Source organism: Eptesicus fuscus, chromosome 5 (genome assembly GCF_027574615.1).
Source record: "Eptesicus fuscus isolate TK198812 chromosome 5, DD_ASM_mEF_20220401, whole genome shotgun sequence".
In the NCBI taxonomy this organism is placed as follows: domain Eukaryota; kingdom Metazoa; phylum Chordata; class Mammalia; order Chiroptera; family Vespertilionidae; genus Eptesicus; species Eptesicus fuscus.
The window spans coordinates 3529900-3555449 of NC_072477.1; the positions used below are offsets into that span (position 1 = coordinate 3529900).

The window sequence follows — 25550 nt, forward strand, 5'->3', positions numbered from 1 at the left end:
AGTGTTTTAAAAATCCTATGGGTTTTCTTTCCCCCATGCTTTTATTATAGTTGTAAAATACAGGTAAGCAAAATAAATAAATAAATAATGTTTATCTGTAGCCATTGACAATCATTGTCAATATTTTCTTATTGACACTTTTTTCCTCTGTGCATATAAATCTGTATATATATATATATATATATATATATACACATATATACATATATGTATATATGTATACACACACACACACACACACACACACACACACACACACACTAGGGGCCCAGTGCACGAATTTGTGCACCTTGAAAGGAACTGTGGGCTGCGAGGCTGTGGTGGGCACAGGGGTGAGTCTCAGCCCATCCTCCGTGCCCCTACCCTGCCCCTTCCACCACAGCCCCAAGTCTCCTGTCTGCTGGCAGCCCCGCTCCCGCTCCCACGCTCTGACGGTGCCGACCCTGCTCACACCCGCTGACAGTGCGGAGCAATTGGGGCCAGCGCCAGCAGCGGGTGCGAGCAGTGGCTGCTGCTCCAGTTGCCCCTCAGGAGCAAGGGGAGGTGGAGAAGCCCTCAGGGGTGATCGGGTCTGGCAGCCACTGCTTGCACCTGCTGACGGCACCAAGTGATTCGGACCAGTGCTGGGTGCCGGCAGCAGGTGACAGCAGTGGCTCTGGCGCTGGCTGGGGATGCACGCGGAGCTGGCACTGGCAGTGGGTGCTAGCGACAGCTCTGGTGCTGGCAGTGGGGCCGTTGCCAGCAGTGGGTGCGAGAGGCAGTTGTTGGCCCCGACCACCCCTTAGGAGCAGGGGGAGGTAGAGCACCCGGTGGACCACAGTGTGTGGGAGCAAAGAATTTTCAGTAACCACCAGAGGCTTTCCCCAATGACAGCGACCAGTGCCCCGCCTTGGTCTGGCACCGCCACTCACCTGCTCCACCATCCCGCTGCAGCCAATGCCCGCCATGTTTTGCGTGCGCCCCCTGGTGGTCAGCACATGTCATAGCGACCAGTTGGTCAGTTCAGTCTTTTTGCATATTAGGGTTTTGTATATATAGATAATAGAGAAATATGCTAATTAACTGGGGCGCCGTAACGAGTCGACTGGACAGGAGGAGGTTGCGCGTGCAGCGTCGGGGGCGGGGCAGCAGGGGCCTCCATGCAGCTACGCTGGGGGAGGGCCTGATAAGCAGCGGCCGTGGCTGCTTCAAGGGCCGGAGAGGGAGGCAGGGTCGGACCGGCAGCAGCTGTGGCCGCTGGGGGCCCGGGGAGCAAGGCAGGGCCGGACCGGCAACTCGAGGGTAGGCAGTGCCGCGTGATTTTCGAATCGCGCGCTGGGCTCCTAGTATACAATAAAAATGTTGTCATGGTAGAGAACATATATGAGCCTTTTCTTTTTACTGAGCATGGCACGAATACGTTTTTGGTCTTCATTATCTTTTTTTTTTTTTTTTTTTTTTTTTTTTAATTTAAATATTTTTTTTTGATTTTTTACAGAGAGGAAGAGAGAGGGATAGAGAGTTAGAAACATCGATGAGAGAGAGAGACATCGATCAGCTGCCTCCTGCACAACCCCCACTGGGGATGTGCCCGCAACCAAGGTACATGCCCTTGACCGGAATCGAACCTGGGACCTTTCAGTCCGAAGGCCGACGCTCTATCCACTGATCCAAACCGGTTTCGGCTCATTATCTTTTTTATTTCTCAGTACTCTTTCTTTTTTCTTTTTTTTTTTTTAATATATTTTATTGATTTTTTTACAGAGAGGAAGGGAGAGGGATAGAAAGTTAGAAACATCGATGAGAGAGAAACATCGATCAGCTGCTTCCTGCACACCCCCTACTGGGGATGTGCCCACAACCAAGGTACATGCCCTTGACCGGAATTGAACCTGGGACCCTTCAGTCCACAGGCTGACGCTCTATCCACTGAGCCAAACCGGTTTCGGCCTCTCAGTACTCTTTTTCTTTAAAGCTGTGTAAAGACAAATTTTTTGTTTGTTTATATATTTTTATTGATTTCAGAGGAAGGGGGAAGGAGAGAGTAATAGAAACATCAATGATGAGAGAATCATTGATTGGCTGCCTTCTGCACGCCCCCTACTGGCAATAGAGCCTGCAACCCGGGCATGTGTCCTTGACTGGAGTCGAACCCAGGACCCTTCAGTCTACAAGCCAATGCTCTATCCACTGAGCCAAACCATCTAGGGCTATTCCTCAGTACTCTTATTCTCATGTAATATATGAGAGTCTGAGTCTTAAAGAGGCAATAAAGCTTAAATAATTTCATCCAGCCATCTCAGCAGAACTCAGATTCTTCTTGGGAATTCTGTGGCTGTACTTGTCAACCATTAACCACTGGCCTCTATGTTAAAAGTTACCTGCCAATATGCACTGAGTGGCCAGTTTATTATGATCTCTGAATGCATAATAATTTGGCCACTGTGTGTGTGTGTGTGTGTGTGTGTGTGTGTGTGTGTGTGTGTGTGTATCTGTATTAGAGGCCCGGTGCATGAATTCCTGCACGGGTGGGGGCCAGCCAGCCTAGAGGGAGGGGACATGGGCGGTTGGCCGGCCTGCCTGCTGGTCAAACTCATGGTCGAGGGAACAATTTGCATATTAGCCTTCTATTATATAGGCTATACACTGAGTGGCCAGATTATTATGCGTTCAGAGATCATCATAATCTGGCCACTCAGTGTATATGTGTTCTTTTTGTTCCAGCATCCTTCCTTCTCCCCATCTCCCACTACTTTGTGCCAATAGTGTACTACTAGTATGTGCTTTTCTACTTCAAGAATATGGTAAATAACAGCCTTCCTGGTAGTTGAGTCTTTTAGGAAAATATCTATGTTAACCTGATTACACATTTATCTCTCCCTTTTATGATCTCAGTTACTGGTTTTAATCATCTCTTTTTTTGTTGATGTTCTTCCTGTGTACTCAGTGCTGACCTGCTACCAAACACTAAATAACAAATATCTTACCATTCATTGTCTGCCTCATTGGATTTTTGCCAGTGGGCCTTCTTGATGTTTATCCTATTTATCCCATTTAGGGGATAGGTAGGAGCCTATAAGAACTAGTTACATTATGTGTAGAAGAAAACTATTTCTTTTTTTCACTAATGGACATGTGTATGACTAATGACATCAAGATGTTGGGTCTATTCTTGAATAATTCCTTCTCTTCATCATAAAAGTCCTATCTTAGTTACCTTTCTTTGCCTCCCATCTCACCCGGGCCACTGCAACTAGAGATGCTACAGGAAAAAACATATCCCATTAATTAGAATCATATTATTTCTATAATGACTGGTAATTTTTTTTTAAAGGGGAGGGGTGCATTTTTAGAGGTTCACCAATATAATGTTAACAGCTTTTCAACATCAAATACTGCCATGGTAAGACGAAAAGTAATTTTTTTGTAATAGAAATTAATGGTTGATGGTCTTAATCTTTTCTAGGTGCCGATATTGATGCGTTGTGTGTTGCACCAAGGCATGTTGATCGAAGTGACTTTTTCACCTCATTCTATGATAAGTTGAAATTACAGGAAGAAGTAAAAGATTTAAGAGTACGTAAATGTTCGGGGTGAAATGGGAAGAGTTATAAAAATTAGTCAGTTGAGAGAGTTTTATGATATAGACATCATTTGTTGAACTCTTAAAATTTGCCAAACCCTTTTAAGTACATAACATGTATGCTTGCATTTTATTCTTTGCAATAAACCTAAAATCATAAACTTGGTGTACAGAGTAGGAAATAAGACAAACAAAATAAATATTATGCATTTTGGTCACAATAACATATCTGAGTGGCAGAAGTCAAGGATTTCAACTTAAGCTTGTCTAATTCAAGATTCTATTGTGGTAAAGCTAGTTGCCGAGAATTTACTTTGTCAGATACTATGCTAAATTGTTTTCAAACAATTTCAAATATCACATTCATTAAAAAATACTAAAATTAGTGTAGATCTAATGTGTAGTTTCAGAGACATTAAACTTGTTGGATTTTCTTTCAGGCTGTTGAAGAGGCATTTGTGCCAGTTATCAAACTGTGTTTTGATGGGATAGAGGTAAGGTGGCTTTTGCTATATGTAATTGGTCAATGTAGGTTAAAAACTTGATTTATTTTAAGGTTTTATAATTGGTGAATTAGGAATTAAGTAGGAATTAAGGGTTTTTGTTGTTGATTTGTTTATCATCACCCAAGGATGTTTTTTCCATTGATTTTTAGAGAGGGAGGGGAGGAAAAAGAGATGTGAGAGAGACACATCAATTGGTTGCCGCCTGAGTGCTCCCTGACTGGGGCAGGGATTGACCTTGTGACCCTTTCTTGCGAGGGTGGATGCTCTAACCATTGCACAACACTGGCCAGAGCTTACGCTTTATTTTTTTAATTTTTTAAAATATATTTTATTGATTTTTTACAGAGAGGAAGGGAGAGGGATAGAGAGCTAGAAACATTGATGAGAGAGAAACATCGACCAGCTGCCTCCTGCACACCCCCTACTGGGGATGTGCCCACAACCAATGTACATGCCCTTGACCTGGAATCGAACCTGGGACCTCTCAGTCCGCAGACCTATCCACTGAGCCAAACCGGTTTTAGCTTACGCTTTATTTTTTTAATGAAAGTGACTGATTGTGCTTTGTAGAATAGCATTTTTAGTCTTTTAAAAGAGTAGTGAAATTAGGAGCTAAAATATAGGCAGAAGCAATGGAACTGACAATGAAATGCTGCTACAAAACAGTTTATTTGGTAGTTTTTCCATATGCAAATTTTGTATATATTTAGTCTCATTAAGACAATACAATGTCTTTTTGCAAGCAGAACCTCACCTTGACTTCATTTACATTAAATATTTGTCCTGGCCAGTATGGCTCAGTTGGTTGAGCATTGTCCTATGGCCCCATGCACCGAGTGTTTGCCGGTTTGGTTCACAGTCAGGGTGCGTGCCTGAGTTTTGGGCTAGATCTGCAGGAGGGGGTGTTTGGGAGGCAGCCGATTAATGTTTCTCTCTCCCTTTCCCTTCCTCTCTAAAAATCAACAAATACATATTTAAAAAAAATTTTAATATTTAAGAAGCTGAGAGAAAATTATAATCTGATATTATACACTGAGTGGCCAGATTATTATCTCTGAATGCATAATAATCTGGCCACTCAGTGTATATCCTATATAATAAAAGGCTAATATGCAAATTGTCCCCTCGACCAGGAGTTTGACCAGCAGGCAGGCTGGCCAACCGCCTATGTCCCCTCCCCCTGGCCAGGCTGGCCGGACCCCATCCATGCACGAATTCATGCACCAGGCCTCTTAACGCGCGCGCTCGTGCGCGCGCACACACACACACACACACACACACACACACACTGAGTGGCCAGATTATTATGCGTTCAGAGATCATAATAATATGGCCACTCAGTGTATATGCTGAAATATTTTCTGATAGGGGAGATGTATGAGCTCAAATTCTTGAGATGCTGTGCATTTCTTCTTGTTGCTTCCAACATGTGTCGTGAAAGTAATTGGGACAAAGCTGACAGTTAAGCAACTTTAGTTATGTTACCTCTCCCGTACATATAATGGTGCTGGAAAGTCACTGATAGAGTGCATATTATAAAATTTTGGAAACTTGAAAACAGTACCTCATTGTTTTGTATAAAAAGGTGGTTTCTATAATTATTGCATAAGGTCCCCAATCAATCTAGTCTGAAAAGTCAAGTGACTAATCTTAACATTTATATACTAGAGGCCCAGCGCACGAAATCATGCAGGTAGGGTCCCTAGGCCTAGCCTGCGATGAGCGCCATCTTCTGCCTGTTCGTCAGTCCCCAGGCCAAATGCTGCCTCCGCCGCCGTGGTGGGTAGGTTGCAGGCGAGCCCTGCAGCTTCTGTCAGCGTTGCAAGCCCCAGCAGCAGCTGCAGCAGTGGTGGTGGCGCCGTGTGAGCGGGCAGTGCGTTCTATCAGCAGCTGGCCCGGCGCACGCGTATGGAGGTGAAGTCGCTGGCACCCGCTTTCCTGCTGGCCTGAGCCCCCAAGCAGCTGGGGATGAGCTGGGGATCCAACAGCCTGACAGCCAGCCTGATCCTCCCACCACCCACCCTGGTTCCCCTGTTCACCATCGCTGATCCATAGGAGCCTGCGGGCTGGGGAGAGGGACCAAGAGGTCACCCGTTCAGCCCACTTGCCAGTCCCCAGTCCCACCCCACCGCCACCCACCTGCTTCCCTATGGTTCTTGTTTGCCTTCAGGCGGGGGTGGGGAGGTGGGGAGAGGAGGGACCTCATGACAACTGGTTGATCGGTCGTTCCGGTTGTTATGCTTATGGTCTCTGGCCTTTTATTATATGGGATATAAAAGCCTAAGCAACTGTCTGACCAGTAGCTATGACGTGCAGTGACCACCAGGGGGCAGATGCTCAACACAGGAGCTGCCAAGCTGTGGTGACTTGGGTGACGCACCCGGAACCAGAGAGGAAGGAGCCCGATTCCGGGGTGCATCATCCGAGAACCGCCCTCTCGCAATCCAGGACCCCTCGGGGGATGTCAGAGAGCTGGTTTTGGCCCTATCCCTGCAGGATAGGCTGAGGGACCCCCATGAATCTGTGCACCAAGCCTCTAGTGTAGATATAAAATGTGAAGTTTAGTAAAGGATTATCAAGTTGAGGTAGTTTTGATTTGCTGTCAATGCTTAAATGAATATAAAACCATGTGTAATGTAAGGTGATACCCCTTTTTCATAAAACAACATGACTGACAAAGGGGAGATTTTTTTTGCGTGGGAGACCCAACTCAATTGTATAAACTTTTCAGGATGGAGAAGAAAGCCAGATGGTAACTTGAAATATTTAATATGTTTTCTGTTTGTGCATTGTATATAACATAATACTATTTTAGGGAATGTTTTTCCATTTCAAAATAATTTTATTTATTTACTAGAGGCATGATGCACAAAATTTGTGCACAGCGGGGTGGGGTGTCCCTCAGCCCAGCCTGCACCCTCTCCAATCTGGGACATCCCTCTCACAGTCCAGGACTGCTGCTTCCAACCGATCTCCTGCCTGCCTGATTGCCCCTAGCTGCTTCTGCCTGCCAGCCTGATCACCCCTTAACCATTCCCCTGCCAGCCTGATCGATGCCTAACTGCTCCCCTGCCGTCTCGATTGCCCCTAACTGCACTCCCCTGCCGGCCTGGTAACCCCTAACTGCCCTCCCCTGCTGACCTGGTCCTCCCCTGCCGGCCCAGTCACCCCTAACTGCCCTCCCTTGCCAGCCTGGTCGACCCTAACTGCCCTCCCCTGCTGGCCATCTTGTGGCGGCCATCTTGTGTCCACATGGGGGTGGCCATCTTGTGTATTAAAATGACGGTCAATTTGCATATTACCTTTTTATTATATAGGATTTTTAATATATTTTTATTGATTTCAGAGAGAAAGGAAAGGGGGGGTGGGGAAGAGAGACAAGAAACTCAGTGGCTTGAAGACTTGCGTTGACCTATGAACCAGGAGGTCATGGTTTGATTCCTGGTCAGGGCACATGCACGGGTTGCAGGCTTGATCCCCAGTGTGGGGTGTGCAGAGGGCAGCCAATCAATGGTTCTCTCTCATCATTGATGTTTCTGTCTTACTCTCCCTCCTCTTCCTCTCTCAAATCAATAAAAATATATTTTTAAGAAAAAGAAACTCAGTTATGAGAGAGAATCATTGATTGGCTGCCTCCTTCATGCCCTGTACCAGGGATCAAGCTTGCAACCCGAGCATGTGCCCTGACTGGAAATCAGACTGATGACCTCCTAGTTCATGGGTCCATGCTTAACCATGGAGCCACACTGCCCGGGCAATTTTATTTATTTTTTAAATGTCAGTGTCTTCACCTAGTTGCTTTTTAGAGTTAGTATTTTTGTGAGCATATAATCTTTATTTTTGTCTAAGTTGGGGCTTTAGAATCTGTTTTATTAGAAAACATGCTACACCAAAAGTACTTTAAAAAAATTTTTTTTTATTGGCTTTTTACAGAGAGGAAGGGAGAGAGATACAGAGCTAGAAACATCGATGAGAGAGAAACATCGATCAGCTGCCTCCTGCACACCCCCTACTGGGGATGTGCCCGTAACCAAGGTACATGCCCTTGACCAGAATCGAACCTGGGACCCCTCAGTCCGCAGGCCAACGCTCTATCCACTGAGCCAAACCGGTTTCGGCGAAAAGTACTATTTTTATATGTATAGTTTTTTCCTATCACATATAGGTTCATGTGAATGATTTTTCATAATCTCTTAAAATACTTGTTTTTGAAGTGATCTTATCAAAGCCTTGTTTCAAGAAGCATTCAGAGTTCTGGAAGCATGAAATGGTACCCTCAGGAATAATGAATAAATCTGTACTAAGTTTCTTTGCACACCAACCTTTTGAAAAAAGAAACAGAATGTCACTTGTATTCTAAGAGCCTTCAAAATTAGCCAGTGTTTGTTTTTGCTTTCTTAGTCAAACTAAGTTGGAAAAACATGCTATAATATAATAGTATAGATATGTAAAGTTCTTAAAATAAAGAGCTTTTTTACTAAAAGGTATATTTGGGCTAAATCTAGTCTTATGTTTGTGTACCTGTTAGTGTGTAATCATTTTACAGTTCATATAAATGGAGAACGAAACAGTTAATTTTAAGTGATCCAGTATATGCATTTAGCAAACTTAGTAAATCCAGTAGATGCATTTTATAGGAAATCAAACTTGGTATGATTAAAATGATAAATAGGTATTTATGCATGTTCTGTTTCATATTGCCATGTTTTAACATTATCTGGTTAAAATACCTGTGATAGAATTAATACTGCTTGGGCTCTTGGAGGCATTGTCATGTTGATAATTGATGAGAAGATCCTGGCTTTACGGAGTATAAATGCTTTCTTTTTTAAAGAAACACCTAAAAATAGTTTGATAGATACAGAATGTTGAGTTTTGTTTTTGTTTCAGATTGATATTTTATTTGCAAGATTAGCACTGCAGACTATTCCAGAAGACTTGGACTTACGAGATGACAGTCTGCTTAAAAATCTAGATATAAGATGCATAAGAAGTCTTAACGGTATGTGAAAACCTACTTTCTTTTGCATAGTAGCAGTTTTTTAGTTATTCATATTGAATGTACCTTATTTATCAGACTGTAGAGGGTATTTGGTAATTTATTTTATTGATTTTTTAAAAATTTTTATTCATTTTCCACGTTTTTTTCTTTTTAATCTCCTGGGACATTAAAAGACTGTTTGACATTGGCACTCTATTGCTAATGATTTGGTTTTACAATATAACTCTAATTAATTTTGATGCTGATGTCCTTTGTAATGTTTTCAATTGTTGTATTTAAAAGATTGCCTTTGAACACTTTTGTATTTGCACTGCTTGTTACCATGCTCTTAAAGAACAATTCTTGGCCATTTAAGTGGCTCAGACCTTCCTCAGTATTTCTGGACTAGAAATTTTAATGATGAGTTGAAAGTTTGAGATGAAGCACATTACAGTTCAGATTCTTTGGTTGAGGGTACTGCTTTTGATAGGAGATGAAAGTTTTAGAGTTTTTTATTTGCCTTTTTATTTAATTAACATTACTGATTCTACCAATAAAGTTTTTAAGTTTGACATTAATCTCAGAAATTTAAAAGAAATATTATCAATAAATTTTTGATGATTCAATGTTTTGTTTTTTTTCACTCCTGTTAATCAGGTTGCAGGGTAACCGATGAAATTTTACACCTAGTACCAAACATTGACAACTTCAGGTTAACTCTGAGAGCTATCAAACTGTGGGCCAAACGTGAGTTCAGAATTTGTTGGCTAGCTTATTAAAACTATTTAAGCTCTTGTTCAACACTAACTTTTCTTTTTGCTTTTCCCTTATCAACAGGCCACAACATCTATTCCAATATATTAGGTTTCCTCGGTGGTGTTTCCTGGGCTATGCTAGTAGCAAGAACTTGCCAGCTTTATCCAAATGCAATAGCATCAACTCTTGTACATAAATTTTTCTTGGTATTTTCTAAATGGTATGTGTTTAGATTATATTAAAATAAAATTGATTATAGACACTGAAGTTCAGTCTTATTTCTATGACATTTCTGCAGCTGATTTCAGATTCAAATTTTAGATCATGTTGTAGCTACTTAGGTAGTCTTGGGGGGAGGTCATGTTGTATGTAAAACGGCAAACTTAATTCCATTCCTTTTCTCTAGCTTTCCCAGGATAGTAAGGCAGTTGCTATTTGTACCTCCTGCATAAACTTACCCTCTAAATAAACTCTGAATTTTAGCTGTACTGTCTGTAATTTAGTGACTTGATAGGCTGGGATATCAGCTACTTTGGATAAACTTATATATACCACCTTTTACTCTTTGAATTATTCTAAACCTGTAGTCCCTTAGTTTCTTGATTGTTTTTGCTTTCAGCTGCCATTAAGATGCAAACTATATAAAAAGCTTTTTTAAAAAATATATTTTTATTGATTTCACAGAGGAAGGGAGATGGAGAGATAGAAACATCAATGATGAGAGAGAATCATTGATTGGCTGCCTCCTGCACTCCCACCACCGAGGATTGAGCCCGCAACCTGGGCATGTGCTCTGACCGGGAATCGAACCATGATCTTCGGGTTCATGGGTTGACACTCAGCCACTGAGCCACCCCGGCCGGGCTATATAAAAAGCTTTTAAGAATAACTGATTGAAAAAAGGCAATTAATTGACCATCACTCTGAGATTATTCATTCACCCTGCAGAGATTTTTGTTTAACTTTCATTTCAGGAAGTTCACTATTTTTTTTTTATTTATTTTTTTGTTAATCTTCACCTGAAGATATTTTTCCATTGATGATTAGGGAGAATGGAAGAGAGAGGAAAAGACAGAGAGAAACATTGATGTGAGAAAAGCACATCGATTGGTTGCCTCCTGCATGCGCCCTGACCAGGGCCTGGGCCGGGGACGAGCCTGCAACCAAGGTACGTACGTGGGACCTTGACTGGAATCGAACCTGAGACCCTTTGGTCCGCAGGCCTGACACTCTATCCACTGAGCCAAACCAGCTAGGGCCATTTTTATTTTTATTTTTTAAAGAATAATAAGATAAAAGGTTATTATTAGTTGCTTTGGCCCAAAAGCTCAGGGTTTTTGGTTTTAATCAAATTTTTAGAGATTTGTCTTTCCTCTATGCCTGTCAACTCCTGTACCTCTTCCCTCTGGAACACAAAGAGTCTTTTCTATTTATGAAAATCAGAGGTTTATTTTGATACAGTTGATAATGTAAAGCATGTGCCACACTTTTAAAGACACATTCTGTTCTTTATGGTTTTGATAGTACTTCATAATGTATAATCAGGTTTGATGAGAATAACTAAAGAATGTCAGAATTTTTCTTAATGCTACACATCTATAGCAAATATAATGTTAAAGATGTTAACCTTGATATGAAGAATGGCAAATGTTTTCCAATTTTTAATCTCTTCCATAAAGGACTGAAGTGGCTAACTCAGAGGGTGCATCTTGAAAATAATGTGTTCACGTCACAAATTTTTATTACACATACTTATAACCTTTAGTTACGCAGCAGAGAAAAATGTCATAATCAATTTTTACAATTATTTTTGCTTTGCCTATAATGAGTTAACTTTTTCATTCTCAATTGTCTTTGGAATGAGCTAGTATAAAGATAGGATTTTTGTCTTTCAAGAGGATTTACCTATTAGGGGTTGAGGCAAACATGTCAGATGTCTTGGAGTAGTACTTTTTGATTTAAATAGTGCGTTATCAGTTCTTTGAGGGGCAGACAAGATGTTTGACTTCAGTCTGAGAAAGCTACCAAGTGGTTTAAGTTAATTTCATAGAGGAAAAGTGTTCCAAGTAGTTTAACGTCAACAGGAATAAAAGATTATGTAAACCAAAAGGGAAAAATGAATGAAGAAGGATCACATTCGCAATGCTGTATGTTTAACAAAATACGTTTAGATGGTAATATCCAAGTCTTATCAAGTGCTACAATCTTTTTAAACAGGGAATGGCCAAATCCAGTGCTATTGAAACAGCCTGAAGAATGCAATCTTAATTTGCCTGTATGGGACCCAAGGGTTAGTGTATTATTTTTTCCCCTACAAATTCACACTGTGCAATAACAAGTAAAAGTCATCTGCATAAACTTCAGGGACACTTTCCATCCTTTTACCTATGAGTGGACATGTTCGTATTACACTTTCTCTTAGATAACCTCAATTATAATTGTCTTCTGATGTGAGAAGCATAATTATGTACCCTGTAAACTACATTTAATTGTACATATTTATAATATCAAGTTCACTAACATTTTAATTTATTTTATATAGAACTACCTTGTAAGTCAAAGTGTGCGGGCATTTGTGCTTAAAAAAAAAATAAAAGGATACTAAAAATCCCTGTATTTTTTTATTTGATCTAAATATTGTTAAAATTGAGTTGTTATAGGAAAACTGTTGCTTAATACTTACCTGTGGCAGATACATTCTAAGCATATAACTTTAATTTCTATGATGTACTTATGAAAATTGGTTTGGGTGTTTCAGATTACAGAAACAAGGTTGTGCTAAAGAGCTTCCACTCTGCTTGGGAAGTTCCGGTCTTTACTGCTTACTCCATTTAAATGTTAACAACATGCACTTTTTTAATAGGTAAAATATTTAGGTTTGAATAAGGCTTTAGAGGTTTATAAAATTCTATTTTTCTACATTGTTTTGCTATCTTATTACAATATCAAAATTATTAGCTTCCAAGTTCTGTTAATTATTTCAAGTTGTATATTTTCAAGTTTTCCATACCCGAAGGCATTTTTGGAGAGATGTGAGTTTACAGTTTTCTTTGTGGAAATATGCCACTTAGCCGTAGTATATGGATTAAGATAAACAGTTATTAAATCAGTTCATTATCTCGTAAAAGGATACCAACATGGAAAACATAGTTTCACCATGTGTTAATAAATTAAGCTTACTTCTTTATATGTTGAGGGTATATTAAAGTATAAGTTTTTATCTTGTTTAAAATTTGTTTTACACAGAATATTGGAGTAAGACATTTCTGAAAAGTGTAATTGTGTGTGCATCCCCATTTCTGTTGTTGAAAAAAGAAAAACTAATCATCAATAGCCGTCCACGTAGGACCTTTTTTGCTCAGCAGGCACACTGTTTCTGTAGAGTGAGGTTACCAAAATAGTCATGCCTGAGTGATTGAAACAGACCATTAGTTTGACCAAATCCTGATTCTAGAAAGAATTCCTATAAAAACAATGTCTCCTTACATGGTTTTTCTTTCTCAACTCCAGCTATGAATGAAATAAAATTTAATCATTGGTTCAGTTTAACAAGGGGTAAAAAGTCCAAGTATCTGTTGCATATGTACTTGAAGAAACTGATTGGCTGTTATTGTATGTAGGTAAACCCCAGTGATAGGTACCATCTTATGCCTATAATTACACCAGCATACCCACAACAGAACTCCACGTACAATGTGTCCGTTTCAACACGGATGGTCATGGTTGAGGAGTTTAAACAAGGTAAGTGGTTATCCTTATGCTCTCCTTTATACACAAGGATTTACATAGTCATTGTAGACCCAGTAGTTGGGTATACAATTTAAATTGAAGAAAGCATTCACCAAGGTAGATTTTTGGTTTTTTTATTTATTGATTATAATATATATTTGTGAATTGATATGAAAAAGAAGTTTAATTCCTTTTAGGCAGGAATTTTTTATTTTTGATTATATAGGGACACTAGCCAGTATTTAAAGCCATATTCTTAGCAGGGCTTTTTGGGGTTGGTTTAGTGCCATATACGATTGCCATGTAAAATTTTAAATAATCTCATGAAATGAGATGTTTTTAGCAAACTATATTCTTGCAAAAAACTTTGAGCAGGATTGGGTTCAAACTGCCCATTATTTTGGAAGAAACTCTAAACTTGTCTGAACCCCAGTAGTCCTGTTGGTTTGAGAGTACAGCTATTGTCAGTCTTTGAGGAAGGGATTGTTTGATTGGACTGACAGCAGCCTAGGAAGTAGAATGAGCTGTACAACTTGCAGCCTCAAACTCCGAGGGGACCATGTTTTTCTGTGGTTTAAACAGCCTCCTCTGGGAAGATACGCTATTCTTTTAGAGTCAGCAGGAAGCATGTTTTTGAAAGACAAGAAACAAAGCTTTGGGGAAAATTTTCTTGAGTATAGTGCTTCAGTTTTTGAAGTCATTTTATGACCATGGAATTTTAGACTAATGGTAATATACCAGATTCTGGGCTCTCAAAAAAGTCCTCCAGCTTTTTTGAAAAGTATGTAAGAATTTTATGCTCTAAAACTATTGACTAAAATTGCTTTTTGTTAACATTATTTTAGGTTTTAGGGAACGCATGTGGTATGTTTAAAATCTTTAAAACTCTAGATTGTTAGACTGAACTATGCAAACATTTTAATATGTTTTTAATTTAGGTCTTGCTATCACAGATGAAATTTTGCTGAGTAAGGGAGAGTGGTCCAAACTTTTTGAAGCTCCAAACTTCTTTCAAAAGTACAAGTATGTATTTTAAGGCATGTCGGACATGTTGCTCTCTTAAGTAATGGTTCATATGTGCAGTCTCTTCTTGCTAGATGAATGTAGTTCTGAATTTTTCTTTAAATATCTTCTACAGTACTTGCCTGTCACAAAGGTTGCACTGTTTTTAGTTAAACCCCTTATTTTTTTATCTGTCAAGGTAAAGTATAGCCCCAACAGTTTTGCTGCCTTCTGTAACCGGACTCCTACATTTGTAGCAACTTCAATTTTGTAGATCTTGTTAGTCCTCACCAAACCTCAAAATCTGTATACCCTGGCAAAGGAGTGAACTGTTAAAATTTGTAGTTAATATTCTCTATTAAGAAACTAAGTATTTTCAGCTATTTCTGGAAACTTACTTATCATTAAGAGTCTCTATAACATAGGCAAAGCTAATAAAGTGTCATTGCAGTTAAATGTTTTCAATAGTTAGAGCATACAATTGGCCTACAGTTTTTCTCTAATGTTAATAAAGCCCCTTTAAATATCTCCACAAATAATTTTTTTGGAATCTAGGTTGGGGTAATAGTTTTTACTAATGGTTTTAATATAATGGTTTAACACCTTAGTACAGGTTAAAAGCCTAATTGTGTTGGTTTTGATGAAATTGTAAGTTACAATAAATCTTACTTTTAAAAAAAATGGACTTGCACTTTTATTTGCCCTGAGCTGAAAACTTGCCAAAGGCCCACTTAAATTTTTTTCTTTAATGGTTGAAACTTTCCTGACCATTTGATTTTGTGGATTGTGTTTTGTAATAATCTAAGTAAGATTGCTTTATGCTATTTCCCCAATTAAAAACAAGAATGATGACCTTCATGATGTCTCTGTGTTTTGTTTCTGTATCTTTTGCATGAAATAGCAGTGATGGAGCCAGCCTCATTGTTGTGTTCTGGGAGCACTACCTTGCCAGTAAACAGTTAAATAGCATAACATTGAATGTTCTTGTTTATTACTTATTCCCCATAAGTTGTGCTTTTCCATTTGGCAGATAATTTTTGTTCGTTTTTTATTTGAACCAGTGTTTAGGGAGTACTTTTGAACATTTAAGCTAATGAACATATATTCTGATACTTTAAAAACTACATAATAGAGTACATAATTACTTGTGTGGAGAGTAATAAATTGCTTTTGTAGACAAGTAGCAACATCTCTTAATCCCTGAGAATCAAAGATGAAGCTAGGTTCATTCTTTTTCCTATCTCATTTCCTCATAGGATGAGAGGTGGGTAGAATGAAGTTCTTGAAAGTACTTAAGTGTTTTTATTTACTTTAGGAAAGATTACTGTTGAAATTGAACAAAGCTTGATAGTGTTATCCATTTGAATAAATTTGTATTACTAGAACTTGGAAGGTTTTTTTTAAAGCTTGCTTAATCTTTCTCTTTTAAAACTTTTAGGCTGTCTTTTAATCTGTGCCAAATAGCATCTGTCAGCTCTTCAGTAGACTGATTAAAAGATTATAGATTCCTATCTTTACTGAATTCTCTTGAAACAGTCATTGTAGGTTATCACAAATGACTAAACTTAATTAGACATGAGGATATAGCAACAAACAGAGGAAATTATGTCAGGAAAAATAAAATTTCAGCTGTGAGTTCCTGGAAAACAGATTTAAAATCATGATAACGATGTCTAATTTTGTCTATACCAAATTGAATTTCTTCAAAAAATTTTCTCCAATTTCTAGTAAATACTCTGATTAGACTTTAGAGGTATTTACAGATTTTAATTAATTTTTTTAAGAGTGAGAAAGGGAGAGAGAATCATCGATGTGAGCCATACCCATCAGTTGCCTCCAGGGCACACCCTGAGTGGGGACTGAACCTGCAATCTGGACATGTGCTCAGATCAGAAACGGAACCTTCCAGTGGACGGGACAATACTCCAACCAAATGAGCCACACAGGCGAGCCTTGACTTTGTCTTTAACATATGGAGGAAGTTTTATTTGTCTTCTGAATACATCATTTTCCAGAAGAGATCAGTGATCCTTGTGAAAGGGATTGTGTTGTGAAATCTTAAAATAGTCCTAAGAAAAATTTCTTATGTTTTTTCCTTAAGGGATACTCAAATTGACACTTAAGTAGCAATAAAATAAGTTATTATTAACATAGTAACTGTGAATACTTACTTTAGGTGTTTCATTTCACTAGGAAACAAGGAAGGGAAGATACAGGAAAAAAGCCAGAATGTTGTTTAAGGTGTAAGATTAATAATTTGTAATTTCAAGGAGTACATATGTATAGAATACTTCAGCCTTCAAATGTTTTAAAAACTTTAAAAATAGTGAACTATAAGTCTTGGTCCAGAGTTACTTAAAGATGGAATAGCAAAGATTTTTGTCAAAGAGATAATTAAATTTTCACTCATTTGAGCTATGATCTACCCAGGTAAAATATTAATGTATGAAATAGGAAACCTACTTACAAGATACTTTTTAGGGGGTAAATAGTTATTAAGTAATAATAGCAACTAAATTAAATGTTCTTAGGAATTTTTAAATAGGGTTTAATTCATTTGGAGCACAATTTTATACTTAAATTTATTATGGGAAATAGACAAATTTTAAATTTGGGGAAATGTTAATTGCTATTACATTAATACTTGAAAGTGTCTCTGAAGGCATCTGAGTGCCTGAAGCCTGACAGAATGAAATAGGGGATTACATTTATATTTTGAACAGCAACAAAATAGTCTAAATTTAGTACTACTTGATCTTTGTGCTCTGGTAGGGATTTGAGGAACTGAACACCGATTCTGGTTTTTAAGACTTAACACTGAGTTGGGATTCTGTTCTTAGTTTCTTCCATGGGCAAGTCTTTGTTTTATAAATTAAGTTCCTTGATGGCAAGTTATTTCTGTTAAACTTAATTATTGTATTTTGTATCTACCACTTTAAATTTGCTTAACACATTAAGTGCCCTGTCAGTCACCAGTGACTGACACTATATTTTCCGTCCGGAAGACAAAACAGGCTGGCGCTTAACGTGTTAAATGTGGCTGAGTAAAGGACATTTAACCTCGGTATAAATATTTGTCAGTTATTCAACACTCTCCGTTGTGTTGAAACAAATGCATTTGTATTTAAACAATGTACAGAGTAGGTACCCTCCCCCCATCTCATCAAGAACCAGAGTCAACTCTTTAAACTTCAAAACATTAACCTTTGAATTGCCAACAAAATACGTTTAAATGAATTGTATATTTGCCTTAGTAAATAAAGAACATTGTACATTTTAGCTCTTGTTGAAGACTCAGATGGTCATTAAGAATATCCATTTTAATAGTGTGGTAAAGTGATTTAGAGATGGCGAGTTTTGTCCCTAAGCTAGGTGAACTCAGACAATTTTGCTTTTTTTGAGTTTTTATGTATGTTTGCTTTTTATACTTTGTTGTCTCCTGTTATAAGTTGTTATACTTTCTCAGAGAGCTATCTGCCTTTCCCTGTTTTTGTTTTTTAAATCTGCCCATTTTCAATTTCCTAGGGAACTGGAAATCAGGTTACTGATCTTGTTAGGATTTGTTTAAGAAAATTTAGGGCTCCTGAGAGTAGGGTTCTGTGTGCATAAAATGCATGAGCTTTTAAAAGTGCTTTCGTGTGACTTATTTATTTGGGCCATCTGTGCTTATTTTCTATACAGTTGACCCTTGAGAAATGCAGGGGTTAGCGGCACTAAAACCCCCATGCGGTTGAAAGCCTTTGTGTAACTTTTGACTCCCCAAAGACTTAACTACTAACAGTGTGCTGTTGACTGGAAGTGCTATTGATAACATAATTGAGAGACACAATTTGTATGTTATTTAAGTATTTCATACTTTGTCCTTACAATAAAGTAAGCTAGAGGAAAAAATGTTATTAAAATCATAAAGAAAATGCATTTACAGTATTTATTGAAAAAAAATCACATGTGAGTGGACCTGTGCAGTTCATACATACCTGTGTGGTTCAAGGGTCAGCTGTATTGGTTTGCTCCAAATAATGCTGAACAAGTTAAACTGGGAAAGGAAGTATTATTCTGTATGGATTTAGACTGTATATTCACATATCTAACTATATGTTTTCATATGTATATACATTACCTCTGTTACCATTAATTTATAAGTACTTGAGCTTAACTCATTTGAACTTCATAAGCCCTCCTCAGGTATTACCCATTGTACAAGTTTTAGGTCTGAGTTCCACAGCTATGAAAAACGAGAACTTTTTTTTTTTTTTTTTCAAATACTTCGTGAGCATAAATAATCAAATGGTCTGTTTTCAGGGAGTTTGGTTAAAATAAATGCTTAACTTTGCCAAATTTTCAGTATCCCTTGCCTCTAAATATCTTCGGGGGGTGGGTGGCTAATTTGACCTAGGGCTGGTAGTAGTTTCTTTTCTGGATCTCAGGCATACATTTGCTTCTGGCCAGAAATCTTTTTTGTAAAATGTGAAAGATAACATAAAAGTTTCAGCCTTTGAACGAATAAAGTAATTTTAAATTTTTGGTCACGCGTAAACTGATAATGTTAGTTTGCTCTTTGAGGTAAAGTGAGAAGTTTGGCTTCCAGCACCTGTAAAATGGATTCTGTACGAGAGTGTATAGGACTGAACTTCTTACTCTTATGAAATGGAATTGTATGAATTATGCTTCAGTTATAGTCTGTTTTAAAAATACTTAAAATAGTTATTTGGTCTTTTTTTTAAATATTTTGTTGATTTTTTTTTTTTACAGAGAGGAAGGGAGAGGGATAGAGAGTTAGAAACATCGATGAGAGAGAAACATCGATCAGCTGCCTCTTGCACACCCCCTACTAGGGATGTGCCCGCAACCAAGGTGCATGCCCTTGACCGGAATCGAACCTGGGACATTTCAGTCCGCAGGCCGACGCTCTATCCACTGAGCCAAACCGGTTTCGGCTATTTGGTCTTTTTTTTTAAAAAATGTGTTTTTTTTATTGATTTCAGAGAGGAAGGAAGAGGGAGAGAGAGAGAGATAGAAACATCAATGATGGGAGAGAATGATTGATTGGCTGCCTCCTGCATGCCCCCCACTGGGAATCGAGCCCGCAACCCGGGCATGTGCTCTTGACTGGAATTGAACCTGGGACCCTTCAGTCCACAGGCTGACGTCTATCCACCGAGCCAAACCGGCTAGGGCTAGTTATTTGGTCTTGATGGTGTTTTCTAAAAACTTGCTCTTTTTCTAATTTTTTTTTTTAATCCTCATTCGAGAATACTTATCCATTGATTTTTAGAGAGAGTGGAAGAGAGAGGGAAAGACAGAAATATTGATGTGTTTCTCTCACATCGATTGGTTGCCTTCTGCATGTGCCCTGACCAGGGTCTGGGCTGGGGAGTAGCCTGCAACTGAGGTACGTGCCCTTTACAGGAACTGAACCTGGGACCCTTCAGTCTGCAGGCCGACGCTGTATCCATTGAGCCAAACTGACTAGGGCGCTTTTTCTTAATTTAAATGGAATTGGAATCTGCATAGAAATCAAATTTCCTCAATCCTCTCACCTTAGTGATGTCTGCTTCTTTGTTACAGAAATGTATGCTGTTACTTGAAAAAAGTCATGAGGCCTAACTTCAGTATTAATTAACTTGGCTTTGTTTTTGCTACCTTTTATTTGAATTAAGAAGCATGATGTGTTTGATACTGCTTTTTGAAGTTACTGATGTAATATGCAATTTTAGTGATCCTGTTTTTGTGGCTACAACCTTGCTTGGTGCTTTATTTCCATTAAAATAATTTTGTTCTAATGTACTATATTTTAGTGAGCAGCTTTTTATAGGTAAAGTGCTCCACTGTAGTCATTGAACCAAATTATCAGTTAGTGTTTATTCAGCATTCTTGAATGAAGCTGCTTTTTGGGTAGTTATTCATAAAATAAAATATTACAGAAGTATTAAACTTGCCAGTGGTTATAGCAGCTTGGAAATTTAGCTCTTATTATTTTATGTACATTTTGAGATTGCAATTTCCCCCTTGCTAAGTTGATGCTGATAAATAACTCATGAAGCTTATTATCTTACGGTGTTAATATCCAGCACAAAGCACTTAAATTAAATAAATAGCATGTTGTCTTTATCTTCAAAGGCATTATATTGTACTTCTAGCAAGTGCACCAACAGAAAAGCAACGCCTAGAATGGTAAGTACAAGATTAGACTTTATAGAAAAAATAAACTTCAAAATGAATCAGATAGCCACAGAACGCAGTAGGAGAGGGGATGAAGTTCTTAAAACATCCAGTTTGGTTTTATTCATAAATGGCACTTTACTACTTATAATGGAAGTATAGGAATTTGGGGTTTTATATGCAACTTTTGTTTGCTTTAGATTCATGTATAATTTCCTAACTGTTTAAAGTATGTAAAAAAAAAATACTTTAATTTAGCATACTATTTTTTTTCTTTAAATATTTGTGAGGATATGTTCTGTAATCTTCCTAGTTTGAAATGTGGTTTGATTATCTTCTCCCCTGTTTTCTCTTCAGCATTTTTGGGTGGAGCATAAGGCTTTGTTTTATCTATGGGGGTCCAGACAGTTGAACTGACCCCTGTGTGTTTAAGTATGATCTTCAAAATACTGCTTTACATAAACATTTGGCTTTGTGTATTTTGCTTTATTTTTTAAATTTACAATTTTTATTAATACTAAGTGACATTTGTTTAGGGTGGGCTTGGTGGAATCGAAAATCCGAATCTTGGTTGGAAGTTTGGAGAAGAATGAATTTATTACACTGGCTCATGTGAATCCCCAGTCATTTCCAGCGCCCAAAGAAAATCCTGACAAGTAAGCAGTCTTCTATTTTAATTTCCTCTTCCCATTTTTAACTTTTACTCAGAGAAGCATTTATAGGCAATTTTTAATAACTGGAGTCACTTTTATTGATTATATGTGGCTCAAAACCAATTTGAGATTTACAGTTTAGGTTTTCCTGATCAGAAACACTGAAGAGAAAAATTATTCCTAGAGAAAAACTACCACTGAAATACATTGTTTTCTCTGATAATTGTAATGGTTAGGTGCTTATTAATGAATTAAGAATTAATGAATTAATCATGTTCTGCAGATCTGCCTTTTAGCACTCTTTCTTAACATCTTTCCTGTCCTGTTTTGTGCAGTGGTTGTCAGAATAGCTATTACAGCAAACATCAGTCTTTGCATTTTATCTTAATTTTTAAAAGAGAATTTACTCGGATTTGACTTGTGAAAATCTGACTTGTATTCTGGAACATTGAGAAGATATGATAAAAGCAGGCTCACTTCATATTTTAAGGGTTTTTCATGGGTTAATTTCTGGTTTGATTGATAAGATCCTAAATGTATTTTGTTGCATTTTGGAGAGTGAAGTGAGTTTTCATAATAAGCTTTTTAAAAACAGGATTAAAGAGAGATTGAAAATATAAATAATGGATCATTTAAGATTGTGCTTGTAATAGAATAGCTGTTATTCTGATTGCTTGTACAGATTATTTTCTTTTTCAGTCATATAAAAGAGTGTGATTTGAGCTTTGTAGACACTTTTTTGTTGCTGCAGTCTTAATTATTGAAAGACTACATGCTCCATTCAGTAGTATGTCATTAAATGTTCAAAGGTATGAAGTACCCTTGTTCCAGTTACTATGCTGTAGTCAATTTGTTCATGTGGCCTTTTCAATTAAGTTTTAAAAGTTAAAGTAATATATTTTAAGTTCTAGTTAAATTTTTATTTGAAGGATATCATTTGTTTCACATTTTTCTACAATATGTTAATTCCGTTCCTTTGTTGGTTTGAACATAATTTTTCTTTGTTTACAATGTCTCTGGTACAATCATCATTAAGAAAATTGGCTATCAGTATATAGATAATACACGTATTATTGTCCTAGTGCTCAGATGGTGTATATATTAATACTCTGATGGTGTATATATTAATAGAAAAGTAGAGGGCGGGTTTCAGGGGAGGACTTTGAGTTTTAATGGAATTTGGGCTTAGAACTTTACTTAATTTGCTTATACATTTATATTTCAAGTCTTTCTATATACCTCACTGTGATAACTATTTTTATGAAAGCTTGGTAAACTATATTAGTACTCTTCTTACTTTTCAGGGAAGAATTTCGCACGATGTGGGTGATTGGATTAGTGTTTAAAAAAACGGAAAACTCTGAAAATCTCAGTGTTGATCTCACCTATGATATTCAGTCCTTCACAGATACAGGTATAGCTCTACTTGGACAATCAAAACGTACTTGCATATTTGAATTTGTCTTCATATTTCATAATGATATTTGTAATAAATATTAAAATTTCCTGGAAATAGTGAACACTAATCATAAAAATAATCTTATTTTTTTGGTTTTATTTGTTTCCATTTTCTAATATATAAGTGATTTTTTTTCTATTATGGTAGACCTAAAGTTAAGTCAAACCATTTTAAATTTGATTTGTTCACAATTACTTATTAGAAACCACCTGAATATTTGATTGTCTAAGAGACCGACTCTGTGCCTGACTGCCTTAATTATCTTACACCGTAGGAATTTCTGAAGCTAAACTTTTGGTAGCCTTGGGGAAATTTATCCTCTCTGTCAAATATAGACTCAAGTGTTTATTCATGATTAGAGCTGCATTTCAGATTGACCTATATGTACCCTGAGATATAATATAGTATATAGGTTAAAGTCCAAAAGGGAGATATAGTGGACAGAACTAAGGCTGTATAAGCACAGCTTTTCAAGGGAGTGGTGAGTATGTGTAGAGACAATGATGAATGGCATCTTTTTTAGGGACTAATTTTTCTTTTCAAACAACCTCCCCAACCCCATTTAAAAAACTCTAGTATGTGTCATTTTCACTGTCCTCAATAAAGAGTTCCCCCAAGGACATTCAGATTTAACATTAGAAGGTTTTTTACATCCTTAGAGAAGGAGAGACAACAATTTTTCTAATTTGCTAAAAAGTCAGTATCATACACTAAATGTAAAGGAGAAATAAAGGTAAAAGAATATGTATTTCAGTATGCAAATGTGATTCAGAGACCAGCAACATTGCAATTGGTGACATAATAAAAGTTAATGTTTTAAATTGAACAAAAGGTGATCTCTTGATATATGTGGTAGTTGCATTCCTGGAAAATTCAGATTTAAAAATATATGTATTTTTTGTAAAATTGAGTTCAGTTTTTCAAATAATTGATAAGTATGTTTTTTATCTTTAGGAATGTAAGTAGGACATGGTCCAATTCTTCATTGTGAGGAACTCTGCACATTGAAGGATATTTAGTGTCCATATCAAGTAATAACACTTAATTATTGTGACAACAAAAGCACTCACACAGGCTTTTAGGAGGTGATTTGGAGGGTGCTGATGACTATTTGCTGAGCACCACAGAAGTGTGTTTTTCCAAAGTAAAAATTCTGATGTCACCTTAAACCATTTGTGAACTAAAAAATCATGTAGAGATAAGTGAATTAGAAAATTTGTTTTGTACTTTGCATCTAAGTTGAGCTGTTTATCAAAGATTGTATTGTCAAGATTTTCAAGGCACTTTCAGGTATTTTTGGGTAGCGAATATTTAGTTGTCCTGTATCTTGAACATTTTAATGGAATACTTTGTGAGATTTTTTAAAAAAAATAAAGTTTAACTTGTTCAAAATCCAAAATGTTACCTCCACTCTCTTCCAACTTTTCCATATGGTTTTTTGTGTCAAGTTTTGGCAACTGTTTTCTTGTAGTTGTTCAAGCTAAAAATCTTGGAGTCCTCCTCTCTTGTTTTTCTCAGATAGTAAGTCCTCACTTAATGTTATCGATAGATTCTTGGAAACTGTGACTTTAAGCGAAATGATATATATAACAAAACCAGTTTTGTCATAGGCTAATTGATACAAACATGAGTTAAGTTCATACTGTATAGTTCTGGTTTCAAAATCATCACCAAATTTCTAAATAAAGATCCCAAAACACATATAGTGTTGAACATTGAAATAAATGTGAGCTATACATAACATTTAAGGAAGATTAATAAAAAGTAGTAAGATAATTATTTCCACTTATTCCAATTCAAGGTGACTGGTGACTGGAGCCTCTCCTGGTAGCTCAGGGTACCAAGTGGGACCCATCTGGACAGGACACCCTTCTAGTGCAGGGCACACTCACACTCACTGAGCCTGGGACAATTAGACACGCCAGTTCACCTACCTGTACAGCTCTGGGATGTGGGGACACCGGAGTTCCTGGGGGAGACATGAGGAGAAGGTGCATACTCCACACAGGCAGCAATCCTGGCCAGGAATCACCCCCACCCCCACCCCACCCCTTTTACCAATGGTATAATGAAACGACGTTATTTGAGGAACTGCTGTGCTTGATATAAATCCATTAAAAAATTTTTTTTTGCCTCTGCTTTCAGAATACATTGCGATTTCTGCTGCTGTCAGCCTAAGTCTGGGTCACACTTACCACTTACTGCTGTTGCTATCATACCCTTGTACTGCCCTTGCCCACCTTCAGCTATTTCAGTCAATATCCAAAGCATGTCTCTCCTGTTCAAAACCTGTAATGGCTATCCATGCCGCTAGGAATAAAATCCAAGTCTTTACTGTGGTTTACAAGCCTTTACCTGATCCGACCTCTCCTTATGTCTGACCTCATTTTTTAGTATAAGTTCAGAATTCTTTATTCATCTGTCTTGGAGCCAGAAAGTAATAAAGTTAGTATCATTCCAGGGCCTGGAGCAACATTTTTAGCCAAAGAATTTCTACAGGGAACTATTTGCTAGTCACAGTAAGCACTGGTGGAGATCAAACAACCACAAATAGATCAGGTCAGGGTTTGTTGCCAGACGAGTTTTGGCGCCAATCTTATGAAAAACTTCTGTGTTGGGTGGGAGTTTTTGGGATTTTTAGAATTAGATAAAGGATTACTGATCTCTACTTTTCCTCCTTCCCTGTGGCCTTTTTGTTGTTCCTCGAACATTCCAGGTATGCTCTCCACTCAGGACATTT

At 37.6% G+C, this 25550-nt stretch overlaps 1 protein-coding gene across 4 annotated transcripts in view; it reads left to right on the top strand.

Moving 5' to 3' along the window:
* The window catches only part of PAPOLA (poly(A) polymerase alpha), a 59242-nt gene that overhangs the window by 18472 nt on the left and 15220 nt on the right, over positions 1–25550 (top strand). For all 4 annotated transcript variants that reach the window (XM_054715755.1, XM_054715753.1, XM_054715754.1 and 1 more), the window contains 11 exons: positions 3446–3555; positions 4003–4056; positions 8959–9070; positions 9707–9796; positions 9887–10025; positions 12023–12095; positions 13426–13546; positions 14473–14557; positions 20657–20710; positions 21235–21354; positions 22656–22765. In XM_054715755.1, coding sequence (XP_054571730.1) covers positions 3446–3555; positions 4003–4056; positions 8959–9070; positions 9707–9796; positions 9887–10025; positions 12023–12095; positions 13426–13546; positions 14473–14557; positions 20657–20710; positions 21235–21354; positions 22656–22765 — 1068 coding nt within the window. The remainder of the gene's footprint in view (positions 1–3445; positions 3556–4002; positions 4057–8958; positions 9071–9706; positions 9797–9886; positions 10026–12022; positions 12096–13425; positions 13547–14472; positions 14558–20656; positions 20711–21234; positions 21355–22655; positions 22766–25550) is intronic.